This window comes from Tarenaya hassleriana, unplaced genomic scaffold (genome assembly GCF_000463585.1).
Source record: "Tarenaya hassleriana unplaced genomic scaffold, ASM46358v1 Cleome13, whole genome shotgun sequence".
NCBI lineage: Eukaryota > Viridiplantae > Streptophyta > Magnoliopsida > Brassicales > Cleomaceae > Tarenaya > Tarenaya hassleriana.
In genome coordinates, this window is record NW_010963495.1 from 2,453,689 (window position 1) to 2,471,792 (window position 18,104).

Here is an 18,104-nt window from a genome sequence, read left to right on the forward strand (position 1 = left end):
TATATATATATATCACCATCATCAACAACGGAGTACAGTTCTTTCCTCGTGGTTGATGAGCTTTTTGCCTGTCAAAAGAGGTCTGGAAAAAATCTATCCTGTGAGGCCCTCTTAGATTTTCATGTTTATCTCCTGTTTCTTGTTTAATATAACATTCGTCTTTTTTTTTGGGGTAAAATATAACATTCATCTTTAATGCATATAAAATAAATTGGAAACACACACATGTGTGTGTATATATATATATAGGTAAAGTTTCTTTTTCGATATTCTATATCGTTTGTGTTGGACTGTTTCACATCTAGACAAATTAAAATGATAATAATAATACACAAATGTTTAGATATTAAATATTAATTTACGTAATTATATAATCTGCGGTTGGTAAGTCTTTAATCCGTGAGGACGTTTAACCATGTGACAAAAATGAAATGATGTACTAATAGTAAAATTATCTCATGAGAAGCTTTAATTAAGTTGATCTAGATTCTTGATAAGATTAACCATTAATAATTTTATATTATATAATTTAGGACACAGCTCAGACATTAAAAACTTGCTAACATAAAGTATCACATGATAGTTGTTAGGACCAAGTAAACAATATATCAGAATATGATGGATCATATATATATATATATATATGTATATATATATATATATTCTAAAAGAATGAACTTTGATTAATTTTTATTATTATAGAAGTATTTTAAAATATAATATTGCCTTTGCCATGCCTCTGTACCGTATCATTCTTTATGAATGGAGTTTTATATCTTTAGTCCATGTGACTTCTTACATGGTTCTGAATTTGTTATAATGTTATATATTTTTATGCTAAATTTTATATCAGATATATATATATATAATCTCTAAACCAGTTGACGTGATGACCAGATTTCAATTTCTATTTAATACCGCTATAATCATTGGTTTTAAAATATATTAATTATTTTTTTTGAATTATTTATTTTATACAATATGGGTTCATATAATAACGACAAGAAAACCTCAAAGGCGATGGTGATTCACAGATAATATATATTTGGTAAAGATTCACAGAGATTTTAACTTTCCCTTATGTTAAATTATTTCCTCTAAATTAAATATTTTGTAGAAGATAGCGGTGACACAACCATCACATGTCGTCACGTGATGCACTCTGTTCACAGACACGCCCTTCAAAATAATAAGATAAACCATTTCGAATATATACAATTATTAATTTATATTTATCATGTTTAGAATAAAACAAATAGTTTTCCAGTCATGTGGGCAACGAAACCATCCCATTTGGCGGTCCATTGACCGAAATAAACTCTTATCCACAACACGTGAAAAATGTCGAAGATATCATAACATATAATTATAAAATTATTAATTTCAGCGACGTATTGCCCGATGACCACGTGGCATCCTCAACGCACGACCTAAACTGCAACGTTTTTTTGTAATATACTTCTCCAGGATCCGACCGTTCAAACATATTTCATCCTAGATAATATATCTGTAAATTCCAATCAAATTTATTTTTATAAGTAAATTTTTTTCTTTGACCTACATGCACAGACTGAGCGGAGAAATTTCTTGTAAACCATAATTATTCGTCCACATCTCAGACGCTTGTATATGCAATCGCAATCATTGGCAAACGTTGTGCTGGTCAAACCAACGCAAACGCAAAAACACAGACGCGAATGTACTACAACACGGCATTTGTTTTGCAGCCACATCAAAGCCTTAATTATAGCATCGCGAGTTTCAAGCTCTTAACAAGATCTTTCACCGTCATACAGAAATCTTTCTCCTTCTGCAAAAATAAAATAAAAAATAAAAAATCGATGTTATTTTGAATCTTCAATATAGGTTGAACACAAGAAAACGTGATGAGTTAATATACCTTTGCAAGGACAGTGATATCAAGAGTGAAGTCACCGAATGGTAACACTGTGCTGTTCATGACGCGTAAATGTAGCCTCTCGATCTCGTTCAATATGCGAACGATGCACCCTTTGTTCTTCTCGCAGTGTAGTCGAATCAGAACATCGTCTCTCGACATGTTGGCTTCGATTTCTGGCAATTCTTGATCGAGATTCTCGCCCAATGATGAGAAGGAGGAACCGCGGGTTTCGTCCTCCACCAAAATTCTCGACTTCTTCACAACGATCATTGTTTCCGTTTCTCTCGATGCTTCTTTTTCTTGCTCGAGGTCTCTTATTCGTTCTTGGAGCTCTTTTAGGTGCGTGATCGCGTTCCCGAGGACCGTCGCCTTGTCCGCCTGAAATATATATGTACAACATATGCTTCAACGGGCTTAAATATTTGATAAAAGAGAACGATGAAAGAATACAAATGCATATTAGCGAGATTAACGATTGAAATCAATATATATATATATATATACCTTCTTAAGACCTGGAATAAGAGCTGAAAGAGCAATGAATCTTTCGGAAAGCTTCTCCCGACGCTTTCGCTCGGCCAAGACGTGTTCTTTTGCGAGGACCGGTGATCTCGCACCGGGAGTGCATCCTTTTCGTTTGGTCCCTTGTCCTAATCTTGGTGAACGAATATCGATATTAGTGTTCTCCGTTGTCTGAGGTGAAAGATTAGAAAACTCGAAAGAGAACAACTCCGAAGGAAAATTATAAGGAAAACAAGGTTTGGTGGTCGAACTCGAGCAAGAATTCCGGCTACTGTTCTTCATCTGCTTCACGGATGATCGCTCACACAAGAACCCTTGTGTTTGATCGTTGTCGCAATGGTCATATGAAATCTGAGGTTTATGTGCGGTTTCTCGGTCGGAGGAAAGAATTTCCTCGTCCATAGAGAAGTCGAAATCGATGTCTTCGAATGTAAACTCCGGTAAGAAGAAATCATCCATTTGTGTCGAGCTTGATTATGGTTTGAGATTATGAATAATACTTTGGATTACTTGATGATTATGATAAATAAAATTTTATTTTATAGTAATAAGCAGTATGTTGTGATGAAGCTGTTTCAGGTGACTGTCCCCATATATTGAAAACGAGACGCGGTCCTTTGCAGATTTTCTTTGACTGCGTCATAACGAAAAAGAAACGTCACATAAATATTAAAATTTGTTTAAATGTTATGTTGTAATTATCCTTTGTTTTCTTCTTGTGGATTTTGACTAGAAAATTCGTTCTAGGGTTTCGACTACAAGGTTTCTGGCTGTGCATTCAGATTTCTTTGAAGTGGTACATAATATATTTCAAATATTTTTTTTTGGTATAATATTTCAAATATTTTGTTGATCTAGAAGATATGTTATTTCTCAATACACATACTACACATGTGCAATATATATATTCTAGTGATGATTATGATTTAACGTATCGTTGGATTAGATATGATCGTCAAATTAAAGTTCATATGCTGTACACACACACGCGCGCACACACACACACACATATATATATATATATATATATGCGTGGTCATATGCATATATAATATTCTAGATGTGTGAACCAGCTAATTAAATGCTCTTCCACTAATACGAGGAACCCGACGATAATCCTGCCCAGTGCCCGGATTCACGGATGCAACCCTAATATTTTCTTACCTTTTTGTTTTTCCAATTTATATAAAACATCCACATTCATCGGAAAAATCTAAAACTATTTATCATCGGTAGCATTATTAATACGATAAAAAAAGAGTTCATTAATTTAAATGTACTAATTAATACCGATTTAATTACTAATTTCCATTAATGTTATGTAATCTAATTCCAATAATTTAAAACAGTTCATTCCTCCAATAATTTGTTACTAACATGCCGTAAATGAGAAAAATATGTTCGTCTGTTCACAAATCGGTAACAAAATATACACATGCATACCGAGAAACCTAATGGGAGTACTCAACACCGAAGGAAATGATCGTATATTATAAACATTTTTTTTTTCTATACTATATTATTGATTTGGTGATATATTGAAAGCTTATAATTAACGTGAATTCCATTCTAATAAGGGTAAGTGAACTAAAATAACTTGGATTATTGGATATATGCCTATCACTTCCTGATACACGCACAGAGCCAAGAAGTCTCGCTCGTTTCTTTCGGTAATTTGTGGTTTGTGCGTGTGTCTTATGGTGCGTTTTGGACAATGAATGCATCAAACTCGAAACCAGGGGCACTTGCAGACTCACTAAGGTATTCTTGTGGTTAGAATTCAAGAGGATATCCGGCCAAAGGGTACTCAGAGTCCTTCAAAATCAACCTACAACTCGGACTAAAACAGAACACTCAAGAGCACTGGGTTTATGTGATAGATGGAAGGGAAGTTCCAGGCCAAAGAACACTCGGATGATTTCCAATTTTTGATGAAAGATAGGGGTATGAAAGAGGATTCAAATGAGCCAAATCAATATTGAATCCGCCACGGTTTGACCTTGCACAATGGTGACATACACAAGCATGCGTAGAAGGCGATACTCTCGGACACACCAAGAAGAAGTAAAATGCAACTCGATTTTTGTTTAATTCAGAGTCCGATCATTCTTCACATACAAAGACCTTTAAATATGCTAGAAATACAGAAGAAATCCAGGGAAATTCGCGCATAAGTCGGAGCTAACAAAACACTAAAAAAAGATAGTGGAAACAAAACACCATAAAGTACGGAATAAGTGAAAAGTTGGTGGAAGTGGAAGACCAATGTCTTGCAACGGTTAGAAGGCTTAAAAAGGTCTCCATGAGGTTGAAATGATGTAGAAAGTTTCCAAAATTCGTGCTTGATAAAGGCTGACTGAAATTTGGTACAAAGATGGCACCATACACTCTCCAATGGTTTGGTATCTTCTTGGACTTATGCATAATATTTTTGGGCTTTTTGGGCTTAGATCTTCAATCCATTTATTAAAAATATAATTATCAAATATCTCCTTGGTAGTCCATATGTTAACCCACGAAGTCTTTGGTGTTGGACAACCACCACAAAAAAATCATTGATTTCCAACGGATTTTCCAACGGATATGTTCGTTGGAAATTTTTCAACGGATTTTCAACGGTTTTCAACGGCGTTTCAACGATAATTTCCGTTAAAATTCCGTTGAAAATTTTTAACGGAATTTTCAACTTATTCAATTGAAAAATTGGGTTGAAAATTTCTAACGACATTTTCAATGGATGTCGGTTGAAAAAATCGGTTGGAAATTTCCAACGGAGTCGGTTGGAAATTTTTTTGGAAATGTTTTTTAAAACTTCCAACAGATGTCGGTTGAAAATTTTTAAAAAAAATTCCAACGGAATTCCAACGGATATCGATTAGAAATTTAGATTTTAATTGAAAAAACAATTGAATATATATACTAATACATATATATTTATATATATATATATTTAAATACATGTATTTTATATATATTTATACGTATACATATATATATATATAAATACATGTATATTTTGTGTATATATTTTTATATGCAAAAATATAATGTATATATACACATATATATATATATATATATATACGAAAAAGTATATATATATCGATATGTATATATTAACCATATATACACACATAATGTATATATACACACATATATATATACGAAAAAGTATATATATATCGATACATAGACCAAGATAAAGATAACTCGTTTCACACCATCTCTGTGATTGCGATGTCCGATAAAAATTGAAAAGCCCACGTTTCCAATTTAGTTAAACAATTCACGAATTGTTAGCCCGCTTCTCAAGAAAATTGCGTGATATATGTATATATATATATACACACCACATATGTATGTATACGTAAATTATATATAAAAAGGGGGAGGGTGATGACAGATAGCCGACGAAAAAACCGAAGCGAGATGTCATGTGGATTTTGACGTTAGGTCTAAAGCTTAAACATTATTGTGGTAAGAATATCATATAATAATAACGCCTTTGATCATTGATTTGATATAATATAAGAAAAAACTCCGTTTTCGATGGCGACTTGAATTTCGTGAATCACGTGAATGATATTAACTTCTCAAACATGCTTTTGTCATATTTACCGTTTCACTGTAGATACAGCACCCGAAAAGACATGGCATGCTTATGTTTCCTAAAGAATGTTACATGCGACATAAGATATATTTTCTTCCTTTTTTTGTTTAAATTAACGAACAGAAAAATAAATATCTAACACCAAGCACGAAATCCTAATGGCTAAGAATTGTGCATAAAACACAAAATTCAAAACAAACATAATTCTAATCCATTATATATTCAAAATTCGTTTAAGATCGTATTTCCGATTAGATCCACAAATAGATCATATGCGATGCACGCACACGTACGCGCTCGCTCGTGTGTGTGTGTGTGGTTACATGATTTTGTTAGGAAACCATTATATCTATCGAGGATTTTGGGTCCCTTTCTCTCTTGGACCGTGTGTATAATTTATGTCATGTTTTAGGACAACTCATCAACCGTTTTGGATACGACAAAGAAAAAAGTTGTGTTGTAAGGAAGAAGATCAGTTTGCTGCGGTGTGTACGGGATTTGCCGCCGATATAACTCGTTGACGGATTCTGAAATTTAATTAATTTGATTTCCTCAATATCTTCATTATTATCCTAAGTTTATCATATCTTATCGAGTTATTGTTTTCATTTTCACACCAAGTTTATTATTTTTCTTTCCTTCAACGAAACTCATCTCATCGACTAATTAAGACTCTCTCCCTTGTCGTCTTCCTACACGTCATGCTTATCCTATACACAACCTACATCAACATCACTGTCTTTACGACAATATAGAAACATCATATAATGTTTGTCTTGATATAAAATACATAATCAAATCAAAATATCCTATTGGCTTGGATCCATTTGCATGGTGTTGCTTTGGAAAATATTCACAAACGAAGTGCCAATATATTAACCCTTCATCAGAAAAAAAAAAGAAGAGCGATCACATCTTGGATAAATCTCGTTATTTATATATGTTTTCATCGAATTAATTTATGATAGTGTAAATATTTAGCTTTGATGAGCGAGATAATTAATATAAAAAATGATGACAGATGATGTGAAAAACCGATTAAACTTTGTCGGCTTAACAATGTGGATATGTTTCACTTCTCACCAACACGTACGGTTGGTCTCGATGAACCTGCATTTATCCTATATTAATTATTTATATATATAAACAAACCAGTTAATTTCCATAATCGATGTCTTTTAAACCTTGATTGGAAACACAAGGTGGTTTATTAATCGAAGTTTTTTTTTTTTGGTTGAAAATTCTGCATGTCCTTTTCAAAAAAATTAAATTGGAAAATCTTGTCATTCTCTAAAGCTTCTTCCGTGTTGAGTATTATTCTTCTGTATGTGACTTATGTAACTCTTTTGTCGTTGCATCTCCCTTTACGACAACAACATCGTCTTAAATTTTAACATATCCAAATCATTTCGGTTTTGCTTTATGTACATTCATTTCGGTTTTGCTTTATATTCTCTGATATTTGTAACATATCCAAATCATTTCTAATGATTCGTTTCCAAATAAGTGCAGACCTCTACTTTTTTCTCATTTTTCCGCTTCCAGTCTTAAATTCTATAATTTTTTAACCGAAATATCTAGCGGTCTACATTTTACATATACAAATTAAAAACGTCTACACGTGATTTTTTTTTTTTGGTTATAACTCATAGTTTCTCTCTAATACTCTCATTTCGAATTCGGTCTATTCGTCTATATCCGTATATGTATCGCAATGTCTTCGTCTCGACCATCCATATTTTGGACACATGTTGTGTTTGATCTCTCTTTGCTGTCTGAATTCCTGTCCCAAACATTTTTTGCTTTAACGAGAAGTTACAAACCTAAGAGGATCTAGTGGTTTGAATTCATGTGTATACATATATATATATATATATATATATAACCAAAATTTTAATTTTCTGGATCATATCTTTAAAGAGGATGTGCAAGCAGGTAAATACCATCTGCCAAAAAAACACACACTATGAGCCATAAGTAAAATTCAAAGTCCTATCACGCTGGTAGGGAAATTAACAAATTACATATACGTCAATTAAATATCCACATGAAATTAATAGTCGAGACATACGAACTTAACGAAGTTTCAGTTGGACAAAACATGTACAATCTGTGAACAATACAAGTAACAGAGAGGTCATGAAAAGAGCAAAGAAACCCTCCTTACACGTACATGGGATATCAACTAAACGTTTCATGGCGAAACCTTCGAGCAGTTCAATTATCTCCTTTCGCTCGAGTTGCCATATAAATCGACCAAATTAAGAGCGAAGCCGACAGATCACATAAACTTCGAGAAAGCCAACCTTAAGTTCTTCACAACATCCACCGTTGTCATGTCGAAATCACGCTCCTTCTGCAAGAACAGTTATACAATGAAAGTATATAACCATATCGATCCCAAGTCATCTCCAACACAACCTACAAATGATATATATTCGTACCCGAGCAATCACGGTAATGTCAAGAGTGGGTCCAAATGGCAAAATGTTGTTGTTGAGGATGCACAAATGAAGCTTTTCGATTTCGGAAAGGATCTTTGTCGCATGACCCTTTTGCTTCTCGCAAAGGATCTTAATCATGGCATCTTTACCCGAAACCCTGACTTCAATCTCTGGAAGAGCCGAGTTTGAGCTGTCGGATTTGTCGTCTTCTTCATCAAGAACGAGCCGAGACTTCTTGATGAGAGCCACGGATTCCATTGATCTTTCCTTCTTCTCTTCTTCAAACTCCTTCACTCTATCTTGGAGATGTTTTATATGCTTTATCGCATCACCAAGCACAGAAGCCTTGTCCATCTACATCCATATCATTGAGCATAGATTATAACCAACATATAGATAGATGTCGTGGCTTCAAGAATTAGAAAAAGAGAGGAAATTTGGATAGAAGTTCAAAAAATTTACCAAACGGACTAATTCAATTGATTTCCTCAAAAGCAGATGCTTTGAGAGTTCACTAATCTTCTTGAGTTTGTCCTTTTGAAGTATTGAGATGTGCCACGAATCTAAACCTATGATTAAATCCTATATATTATGCAAACAAGGATATATATATATATGTCCTATATAAATGTGTACCTTCTTCAAGCCGGGAACCATGGCAGATAGAGCTACGAATCTCTGAGTAAGCTTCTCCCTCCGTTTCCTCTCGGCCAGTACATGGTCTTGACCGTGTGGTTGGATACGAGTCGATTGATGAGCCCTTTTGGTGCCTCGTCGTCCATATCGGCTTTGATCTGTCTCAACTTCTAATTTTCTTATCTCTGCCTCCTTAGGGATAAAGATTGGGTAATTTGAAAGGTCATTTGTATCAAAGCCTCCATTTTCGAAAGAAAGAATTTGAGTTGAAGGTTGACGTTTTTGAGGAGGAGATGACAATATTTTTGGTTGTATGTGATGAGTCTTGAGAGCATTCGAGGGTTTCTCTTCAATCAACTCATAAGAAGAACCATCAAAATACTCGGCGATGTCAATGGACTGTGGAAGAGTAGTATCATCTCCAACCAAGGGATTCATGTGGTACAATTGGATGATGTTATATTCTTCCATTTCCTGTAACCATGAAATTCGCATATGTATGAATAACATATAGTAGTAACATATCATGGATCTATATGTATAAAAAAGATCATCAGGATGCACATGATCATACCAATTCAGAGAACCATTTGGTGGATGGTAAGTCCATCGTCGCTGCCATATAGAAATCAAATCTGAATCAGAAAGAAGATGGGAAAGAAAGACGAACATTAATTATAGTAAGCAAGAACATATAATCCGCATCTATCTGAACTTCTATCACATGTGTATGTTCAAAGTAGATTGAAGCTTACCTTCTTGGATGTGTGTGTGTAGAGAGAGAGAGAGAGAGAGAGAGAGAGAGAGAGATGGGGCTTCTTTGTGACTCAATAGGAGAATATATACAAGTATTGAAGAAGTTAATGTGCACGTGCGAAGGCCAGGCCACCAGATTCTATCCTTTCCACGGCTTAATCTTCTATATTTTCTTTGTAGGATTTTGTTACCAAAGGTTAATTAGATATTAATTAAAAAAATGAAAGATCTTAACCTATTAATTCTCGATGATTTTGATGCCAAATGTATAGCTCATACCATGAAACATGCATTTAGATGTAAATTACAGAATAAACTCAATTTCTCGTCATAAATGGTGGTAAAAAGTTGTTTCATATATATATATATATATGTGTGTGTGTGTGTGTGTGTGTGTTATCTATGTAAATTACAGAATAAACGCAATTCCTCGTGATGGGTTATCATTAACTGTGGTAAAAAGTTGTTTCATATATACTCATGAATGTGTTCTTCTTTGAAACCAACTTTTTCAGGAATTTATCTATTTTTTCCGGAGTAACATTATATGGAGATGTGGCCCATTTGATCTTGGAAATATCGCTTTGAATACGTGGGCTGTGAACTATGAAACCCTAACAATTTGTGCATAAAATGATTGAAATATACACTGTTTATTAATTGACGCAAAGATCATAATCCTAAATATCATTTATTGGTCTATTAAAGAAATTTATTGAAAGATTACCGAATCTACATAATCCTTTTAATAATACCATTTTCTTCCTTCCAAAGATAAGGCAACAAGAAGCTAATATATTGAAAAAATCTAACTATTACATATATATATATATATGCCGCAAGAATAAATTTCATGATAGATCGTGATCATTTTTTAATGTCGTTCTTTATCTCAAATAGAGAAAACATAATCATCCAACACAAATGGCAGGTCCAAATTAATAAATGTAATGTAAGTTAGAGATATATCATTTATTAGTTCTGCTTTGTTTTAATTATTTTTTTAAATGAATCTTCTGCTTTGCTGTTTAAAGTTAAGCAACGCACCAACCTAGATCTCCCCACGATTTTCTGTTCATTTTCTATGGTTTTTTGTTAGGACATTATTACTTCATCTTTTTTTTTATGAATAGATTCAAAAGATTATAATTTTTGTAATAATACATAATTGAGTATTATTTTTTTTTGGTAATGGTAAATTATTTTTTTTGTAATGGATAATTGAGTATTATTGAGCATAATGACTAGCTAATTATTTCAAAAATAACAAACGAAACTAACTCAAATGATTTATCTACTATATACATATATATTTATATATCTTTTACATTTAAATGATCTATGTCACTTTAAATATATATTACCAAGAGAAAAAAAAAAGTGTGTTAAAAGGATAGTTTTGGTGAGGCTCTTCAAGAGTAGCGCACATCGGTATTCTAATAAAGCAATCGTGGTTTCAGAGGTTAAACATGGGATTAATTACTAGATTAAGCCTGAAAACTTGTAATATAAAAATGAACCATTTTGAAAGTGACGAAACTTTGATTGGAAAATGGCATATCCGATAGACAAATTAAAGCACGTGGGCCATTGCGATAATCTATATTGTATTTGAGATTAGTGCCAGATAATAAACAACTAATCCCATCCCATTTCCTTCACTCCCCCCATTATTGAAGCATCTTTGCCCATGTAAACACGATTTAGAGTTTACCAATATGACTACGATATAATTAATTTTAAAAAATAATAATTCATTAAATACAAAGTCGTGGAACTCATAATAATGTGGTTTTATAGATCCGTATCGTTGGTTAAACGTGAGAGCAAAAAAATAAAAAAAATGGAAGAGAAAAGAATGATCGAGAAGAGTTTTTTTTTTTATAAAAAAAACCCTAAATGGCATCACAAAAATACAAACAGATAAAGACACAGGATGTCTTAGGGAAAAAAAAAGATAACGTTATTATATAGCTGGCAATATGTCATGCAAGAAACTTTCACTGGGAGAAACTTAAATATAAATTTAAAAAAAAAAACTCTAATGGGATTTGTTATGTGTAAATTTCTTCGTCGTAATGTGTTGGTTGGAGGATTTTGGACCAAGTTGTTCTATCATTGCCCGGATTTTCTGTAGATTTGCCATAAATTTGATTGTAATATTGCATCTTAATCAATACTAAGTTATTGTCCGATCGAAGTCTAGGAGAATCTCAAGAACCTCGAGAAGAAAGAAATCAGACATGCAATTATCTCTACATTAGGTAAAACTCAATTAACAATTAGAATATATATATATATATATATATATATAGAGAGAGAGAGAGAGAGAGAGGAGAGGATTTAATTTTTTTTTCATACTTGAACAATTAATCAACGAAAAGATAAAGCCTATGATTTGGAATATGTAATAAAGTTAGTCAAGAAATGGGAACGTATGGGCAAAACTTCTGAAATCAACACAGCTTCCATTTAAATCGTTATATGTTGGTCCAAAAATGGAACCTATATATATTAATTATTGGTCATAAAAGACACTTCATCTTAACAAAGGGCACTCGGTTTGGTTGACCTAACATTTTCACATTGAGCCCTGCGATAACGTATCCAATAAAATAGGAAAAACCCCACGTTTTCAATTCAATTAAATATATATGGATTGGCCCATTTCCCAAGGATTTGTGTAGTTGGTCAGTTTTGTCGTTTCCTTTGGAAATGTAAAATTAGGGTTCTTGAGAAGATTTGTCGTCTAGTGGATTTGTTTTGTATCATTCCGAATACTATTATAACTAATTGATCAGTAACTTGATGTCATATATATATATATATAAGTATATGTATTAAGAATCTGGAATTTGATGGAGATCCGAATTCCATGGAAAACGTGGTTGCCTTTCACAAATCAAAAGGACAACAGTAGGAAGATTTAATTTGGTCGAATTAGATTATAATCGATTTAAATCCAATTTGAGTTTATTGCAGCTATACGAGCACAGACATTATATTTACACACACTGGCTAACTGGAACAAGTTGCAGAATATTCTTCCTTTTTTTTTTGGGACATCGAAGCAGAATATTTTTCGGAATGTAATCTTCTTAATTAACAATTTCACATTAAATCCATTACAATGGTGCTACTGTAATATATAATCTAACCACAAGAACTAGAAGCAGAGATTTGTTTGCATTTACCGACAAGGCATATTAGGCTATTGCGTCCAAGAATCATGTCCTGATCAGTTCAAGAAACAAGGTGTGTGCCCTCTTCTTCACTGCAGATTCAGAAAAAAAAAAAGATCGAATTGCGTGTTGCAGTCAATGATCAAACCCAGCTTCCTGCAGAAACGTTTTTCTTTATTTTGTGTTCATTCATCGATCTTGTTACTTCAGCTGCTTCACCCCACAAACCAGCACTTGCGTATAGATTCGCTAGTACAATGTACGATGAAGCATCTCGAGTTTCAGTCAAGAGAATCTTGTCTGCAGTCTTCTTTGCAATCTCGATTTCACCGTAATCCCTGCAAGAACTCAAGAACGAACTCCACATGAAATGGTTTGGCTTCTGTGGCATTGTCTCCATCAACTCCTTTGCTTTCTCCAATTGTCCATTCCTAGCATAAAGATCGACGAGACAAGCATAGTGATCTTGATCAGGAACTATCCCGTAAACGTTTTTGAACATTCCGAAATATTCTAACCCTTTTTCCACGAGACCCGAATGGACACATGCCGATAATACGGCAGTGAAGGAAACATGGTCTGGCCTGAAGTCACATTCTTTCTTCCAAATCTTGAAAAGTTCTAATGCGTTGAGTCCCTTTCCATTCTGAGCATACCCCAAAATCATCGAAGTCCACATCACTGCATTCTTTTCTACTGTTTGATCAAAGGCACGACGGGCCTCTTCGACGCTGCCACACTTGGAATACATATCAACCAGGGCACTAACCACATAAATATTGAATTCAGAGCCCAATTTGATTAACAGAGCATGTATTTCTCTTCCTTGTTGCAGCAACGTTATACTCCCACATGCATGTAAGGCACTTGTTACAGCATGATAACTCGGAGACAGATTCCTCTCCCTCATTTCAGCAAATAATCTCAAACCCTTTTCATAACGAGCATTGAAACAATACCCGGATATCATAGGGTTGAAAAGAACCTCCTCTTTCTCTTCTGTATCATAAAACAAGACTTCAGCTTGACCCAATCTTCCACATTTCGAGTAAACATCAACCAAAGTACTGATCAAGAAACTGTTGGATTCAAAGCCACGCTTAACGATCTGGGCGTGGAGCATCGTAGCATTCACTAATGCCTCTTCTGGCCCTGTCTTCCCACTCATGACGCCGACGAAAGTTTGGCAATTGGGTTTAACAGAACTCACCAACATCCGTTTGAACATCAACAAAGCTCCTTTCCTGTCCCCGTTTCTGGACAGACCAGATATCATAGATGTCCATGACACTTGATCATGCTGTGTCAGTCCATCGAAGACCTCTCTCGCATCCAACATTGCACCACTCTTTGCATAAAAATCAACAAGCGCACTGCTCAGAAACAAGTTATGTTCAAGACCAATCTTTATTACATGAGAGTGAATTTGCCGACCCAATTGCCAGCTTTCAGATTTCGTGCAAGAATTAATAGCAGTGCAGATGGCGAACCTCGTGAGTTTCTCTCCTGAGGCATAGATTCGGCGAAAAGACTCGAGCTTTTCATCTCTGTGAGGAATTTCGCCGAACAGGCGGTGTGCAGATCTAGATAAACTCCGATGAAGACAGAGAAAAGCAAAGATCTCGCAAGTTCTCGGACCGTGAAACCCAACTGAAGGAAAGAACATGCGGCAAATCTCCCCAAGCACGATCTACGCTTCTTGGCTATCGGTTAAAACGAGGAAACGCCAGAACAAGAGAGAGAGAGAGAGAGAGTTGGGCGGTTCTCTTCAACGCACACTTCTCTCGCACACACCGTAAACGGCGCGCTTTTCGTCTCTCGCTTGAAACGAAGAAACCGAAACGGCGGTTCGGTTCGAAAGGATCGAACCGGAAAACCGGTTTTGCCGCCTCGACTGATTTTATTTTTCCCCGGGGCCTTTCATGCAATCATGCCACCAATGTTTAAACGTTGTCGGAGATATCATATCACATTGGTTAGGAAACCAAATGAAGAAACATTGGATATCAGAGATTTTTTTTGTCTGTAACGTATTCAATAGACTGTACACGACAAACGTACGGATACAGAAATACATAATGACACATACTATATATATAAATATATATCACACGACAAAAAAGAGGACAAAAAAAAAGGGGATATAAGCTACAAAGTAGTTGTTGATTGGGTTAGAGTTGTGCTTATATAGCCAGTCAGTCACTTGTCACAGGTTCACTTCCGGTCTCTTCCTCGTCGAACCTGTCCACACTGTTTATGAACATCCCTGGGCCAACCACACGACCATATCATCGTAAATCAAACTTCGTAAGATCAAATACCTTGATTTTTCGTCTATCCTTGAACTAATTCTCTACTAAACAATGTTAATAACTGCAAAGGGGACAGTGGCAGGTTACCTATAAACCAAATAGCAGCAGCCAGAAACAGAATAGACGTTAGAATCAACGCAGTTTTCCGCCAATTGTCTATATGGTCCTGCAAATACCGACGGGGTTCTCGGCTTTAGATAATGTCCCCTTCGTAAAATGTATTTTGGGTTTGACGATTGTAGAAGAAGTACCTGCAAAACCCCGACAAGGGGTGATGAAGGCACATCGCCGAATATGTGTATTGAGACGGTGGAGATAGCCATTGACAGTGGTCTTAGACTTGGTTTCACGCAATGCAGACACACGTAGTTAACTGGTGCCTGAATAATCAAATTTAAAAAAAACGGGAGTTTTATCTAAAAAAAAGCCTTAACGAGAAGTCGGGAATTGTATTAGAGATCTGTTACCTGCGTTGCAAATACAAAAAGCTCGCCTAAGGAGAAGAGCGGGATGAAACCATGCAAGCTCTTCATGGTGAATGCAGTGAAGCAAAATATGGATCCCAGAAAAGTCGCTCCGGATAAAAGCTGCAGTTTGATGAAGTGAATAACTAGACAGGTTTTCCACTAAAAGGATTTCTCTAAATGTTTCAGGGAAAGGAGATAGATGCCCGTTCGCGTAAATTTCAAGCAATATTCTTGGAAGAAGAACATCTTTTAGTACCTTAAAAGCATTGGGAATAGTAGCAGTGACGCGATCCAGAACAAGGCCTCCGGATAGTGTTCCCAATATCCCGCAAATGATTGTTATTGCACCAAAAACCATATCTGCACTTTTCTGTGAATATCCCCAACTGAATCAGGACAAAGTTTTCGACTTGCCTTCAAATCATGGCTCCATAGATAAAACTTGCTTTGATCTATGGAACACGAAGGAAAACATATCAGTAGAAAACTGAACGAAGCAAAGAGTTGAAATCACCACACCATTTTATAAATGTTATAACCAGCCTTTGGCCCCCAATACGAATATGCTCCGATAACGAAATTGTATGCCACATAACCTGTAAGGCAAGTGAAAGTTATCAGCATTAAAAAAGAACAGTGAAAAGACAAGAATCATGAAAGCAAAGGAAAATACCTAGGACATTAACAACAAAGACTTTTTCTTTCAACAGAACTTTCATATCTTTTGCAAATCGGGTAAAGGATTTCCAGATTGCCGACCTGTAAGAACAAACAAAAGAAGCAACAAATACTTATCCCTACAGACTACAAATAATAAAAAAGAGTTGAGATCTGTGACATGTAAGAAACAGAGGGCCCTCACTTGCAATCATCACTGGAGATCTGAACATGCTCGATCTCGATACCAACCGGAAAGTTATCCGCAGTTTTTGATGTCTCTAGACCTTCAAAATAAGTGTCAATGCTTTTCAAAATCGAGATCTCTGTCTTTTTTTTTTCCCCACGGTTTGTATGTCCGAAAATTTTATCTCAGCTCTTCAGTGTTGAACAAATCAAATAATTCTATGACGGTACAATGGTAGCTTTCTCTCGCAACGCAAAACCAAAAAGAAACCGTGTTTTTTAACATTATCACATATCACCGAGCTTCATCGTGACAGATAACAGAAACTGTAGTATAGGAGACAGAGAGAGAATACCTACAGATGGAGCAATTGATTCAACTGATCGTAATGACTTTTGCGAAGTACCAGCAGTAAAACCTGTGTTTCGAATAAAACTCATTGATCACAGGCAGCAGATCAATATTTCTAAAAGATCAATATCTCATGGATAAGGTAGTCAAGATATGTACCTTTTAACTGCAAAGGTTTCATCACAAAACCAAAAACCGCAAATGGAGCCATAAGAATAGCCTCTCCCCAAAACGCATACCGCCAGCTAAAATGGTTTCCAACCTAAACCAACGGGTAAAGTTACAGCAGGAGATTGATTGATTGTGGAAGCGAGAAAATGAAAACTTGTACACAACGTTGACCTAACATTTACGTACATATCCTCCATATACATAGCCCAAAGCAACACCGGTGGGTATACACATGTAGAACATAGCGAGCCAAGCAGTTTTCTGAAACCAATAAATCAGTTATACTTTAGAAATTGTGAAAAGATTCATCGGATGAAATAAGCACAAGCGAATCAAACCTGCTCTTGAGGAGCATTATCGTCTATGAAAGGGGCTGCAAGACTTATAAAAGAGGCTTCACCTACACCAACGAACCTACGAAAAATATAATATCACTCTGTAACTGAAATTTTTGGAACAAGAAAGCATAATCACCCATCATCTATGAACAAATTAAAATTAGCATATGATTAGCACTTACATACGGCATATAACGATAAACCAAAAGGAGAAGGAACTGCCGCAGCCAAGAGCAGCAAGAGTCCAAACAGTCGATCCAACTCCAATAAGTCTAAAAGGGTTGAAGCTGCACTAAAGAAATTTCATCCCATTTCTAAGTCTATGTACCCAAAAAAAAACATTTTCAGCTCACATGGCTGCTTTACAGATATCTCACCTCTTCGCGAGCGAAGCAAATATTGGGGATGCCACAAGAAGCCCGACCATAAACGCAGATGACAGTACGCCGTCTTGGAAATTATTCAAGTTAAAATGCCCCCTGAAAAGCATAGATATATCAGACCGCAGAAGGGTGAACGAAATACGAAAAATATAAGTTTAAAAGCTTACTGAATCCCTCTTGCAGGAATG

The 18,104-nt window shown here is 35.2% G+C and overlaps 4 protein-coding genes across 7 annotated transcripts in view; all 4 read right to left on the reverse strand.

Moving 5' to 3' along the window:
* Positions 1–1,744: 1,744 nt before the first annotated feature.
* On the reverse strand, positions 1,745–2,881 carry LOC104807858 (transcription factor bHLH19). The gene is made up of 3 exons (XM_010533284.1): positions 2,405–2,881; positions 1,901–2,278; positions 1,745–1,810 (listed from the first exon to the last, which is right to left on the reverse strand). The coding sequence occupies exons 1-3, from the start codon at positions 2,879–2,881 to the stop codon at positions 1,745–1,747; spliced, it is 921 nt and encodes a 306-aa protein (XP_010531586.1).
* A 5,223-nt stretch (positions 2,882–8,104) lies between these two features.
* Positions 8,105–9,899, reverse strand: LOC104807649 (transcription factor bHLH18). Of its 2 annotated transcripts, none has more exons than XM_019201836.1 (5): positions 9,868–9,899; positions 9,687–9,727; positions 9,113–9,586; positions 8,477–8,830; positions 8,105–8,388 (listed from the first exon to the last, which is right to left on the reverse strand). In XM_019201836.1, the coding sequence occupies exons 2-5, from the start codon at positions 9,720–9,722 to the stop codon at positions 8,314–8,316; spliced, it is 939 nt and encodes a 312-aa protein (XP_019057381.1). In that variant the 5' UTR covers positions 9,723–9,727; positions 9,868–9,899; the 3' UTR covers positions 8,105–8,313. The 2 variants fall into 2 exon arrangements, with proteins under 2 accessions (XP_019057381.1, XP_010531324.1); XM_010533022.2 differs by having other exon boundaries at positions 9,687–9,747; positions 9,868–9,883.
* A 3,002-nt stretch (positions 9,900–12,901) lies between these two features.
* On the reverse strand, positions 12,902–14,966 carry LOC104807650 (pentatricopeptide repeat-containing protein At4g37170-like). 2 transcript variants are annotated; one of them, XM_010533023.1, is made up of 2 exons: positions 14,541–14,966; positions 12,902–14,423 (listed from the first exon to the last, which is right to left on the reverse strand). In XM_010533023.1, the coding sequence occupies exons 1-2, from the start codon at positions 14,714–14,716 to the stop codon at positions 13,193–13,195; spliced, it is 1,407 nt and encodes a 468-aa protein (XP_010531325.1). In that variant the 5' UTR covers positions 14,717–14,966; the 3' UTR covers positions 12,902–13,192. The 2 variants fall into 2 exon arrangements, with proteins under 2 accessions (XP_010531325.1, XP_010531326.1); XM_010533024.2 differs by having other exon boundaries at positions 12,905–14,398.
* A 73-nt stretch (positions 14,967–15,039) lies between these two features.
* The window catches only part of LOC104807652 (probable sphingolipid transporter spinster homolog 3), a 3,873-nt gene continuing 808 nt past the window's right edge, over positions 15,040–18,104 (reverse strand). For both annotated transcript variants that reach the window (XM_010533025.2, XM_010533027.1), the window contains exons 3-17: positions 18,084–18,104; positions 17,911–18,012; positions 17,716–17,820; positions 17,534–17,609; positions 17,382–17,456; positions 17,184–17,286; positions 17,029–17,091; positions 16,692–16,773; positions 16,503–16,588; positions 16,349–16,425; positions 16,086–16,199; positions 15,830–15,949; positions 15,614–15,742; positions 15,450–15,528; positions 15,040–15,316 (exon numbers count right to left, since the gene is read on the reverse strand). In XM_010533025.2, coding sequence (XP_010531327.1) covers positions 15,246–15,316; positions 15,450–15,528; positions 15,614–15,742; positions 15,830–15,949; positions 16,086–16,199; positions 16,349–16,425; positions 16,503–16,588; positions 16,692–16,773; positions 17,029–17,091; positions 17,184–17,286; positions 17,382–17,456; positions 17,534–17,609; positions 17,716–17,820; positions 17,911–18,012; positions 18,084–18,104 — 1,303 coding nt within the window. In that variant the 3' untranslated portion in view covers positions 15,040–15,245. The remainder of the gene's footprint in view (positions 15,317–15,449; positions 15,529–15,613; positions 15,743–15,829; positions 15,950–16,085; positions 16,200–16,348; positions 16,426–16,502; positions 16,589–16,691; positions 16,774–17,028; positions 17,092–17,183; positions 17,287–17,381; positions 17,457–17,533; positions 17,610–17,715; positions 17,821–17,910; positions 18,013–18,083) is intronic.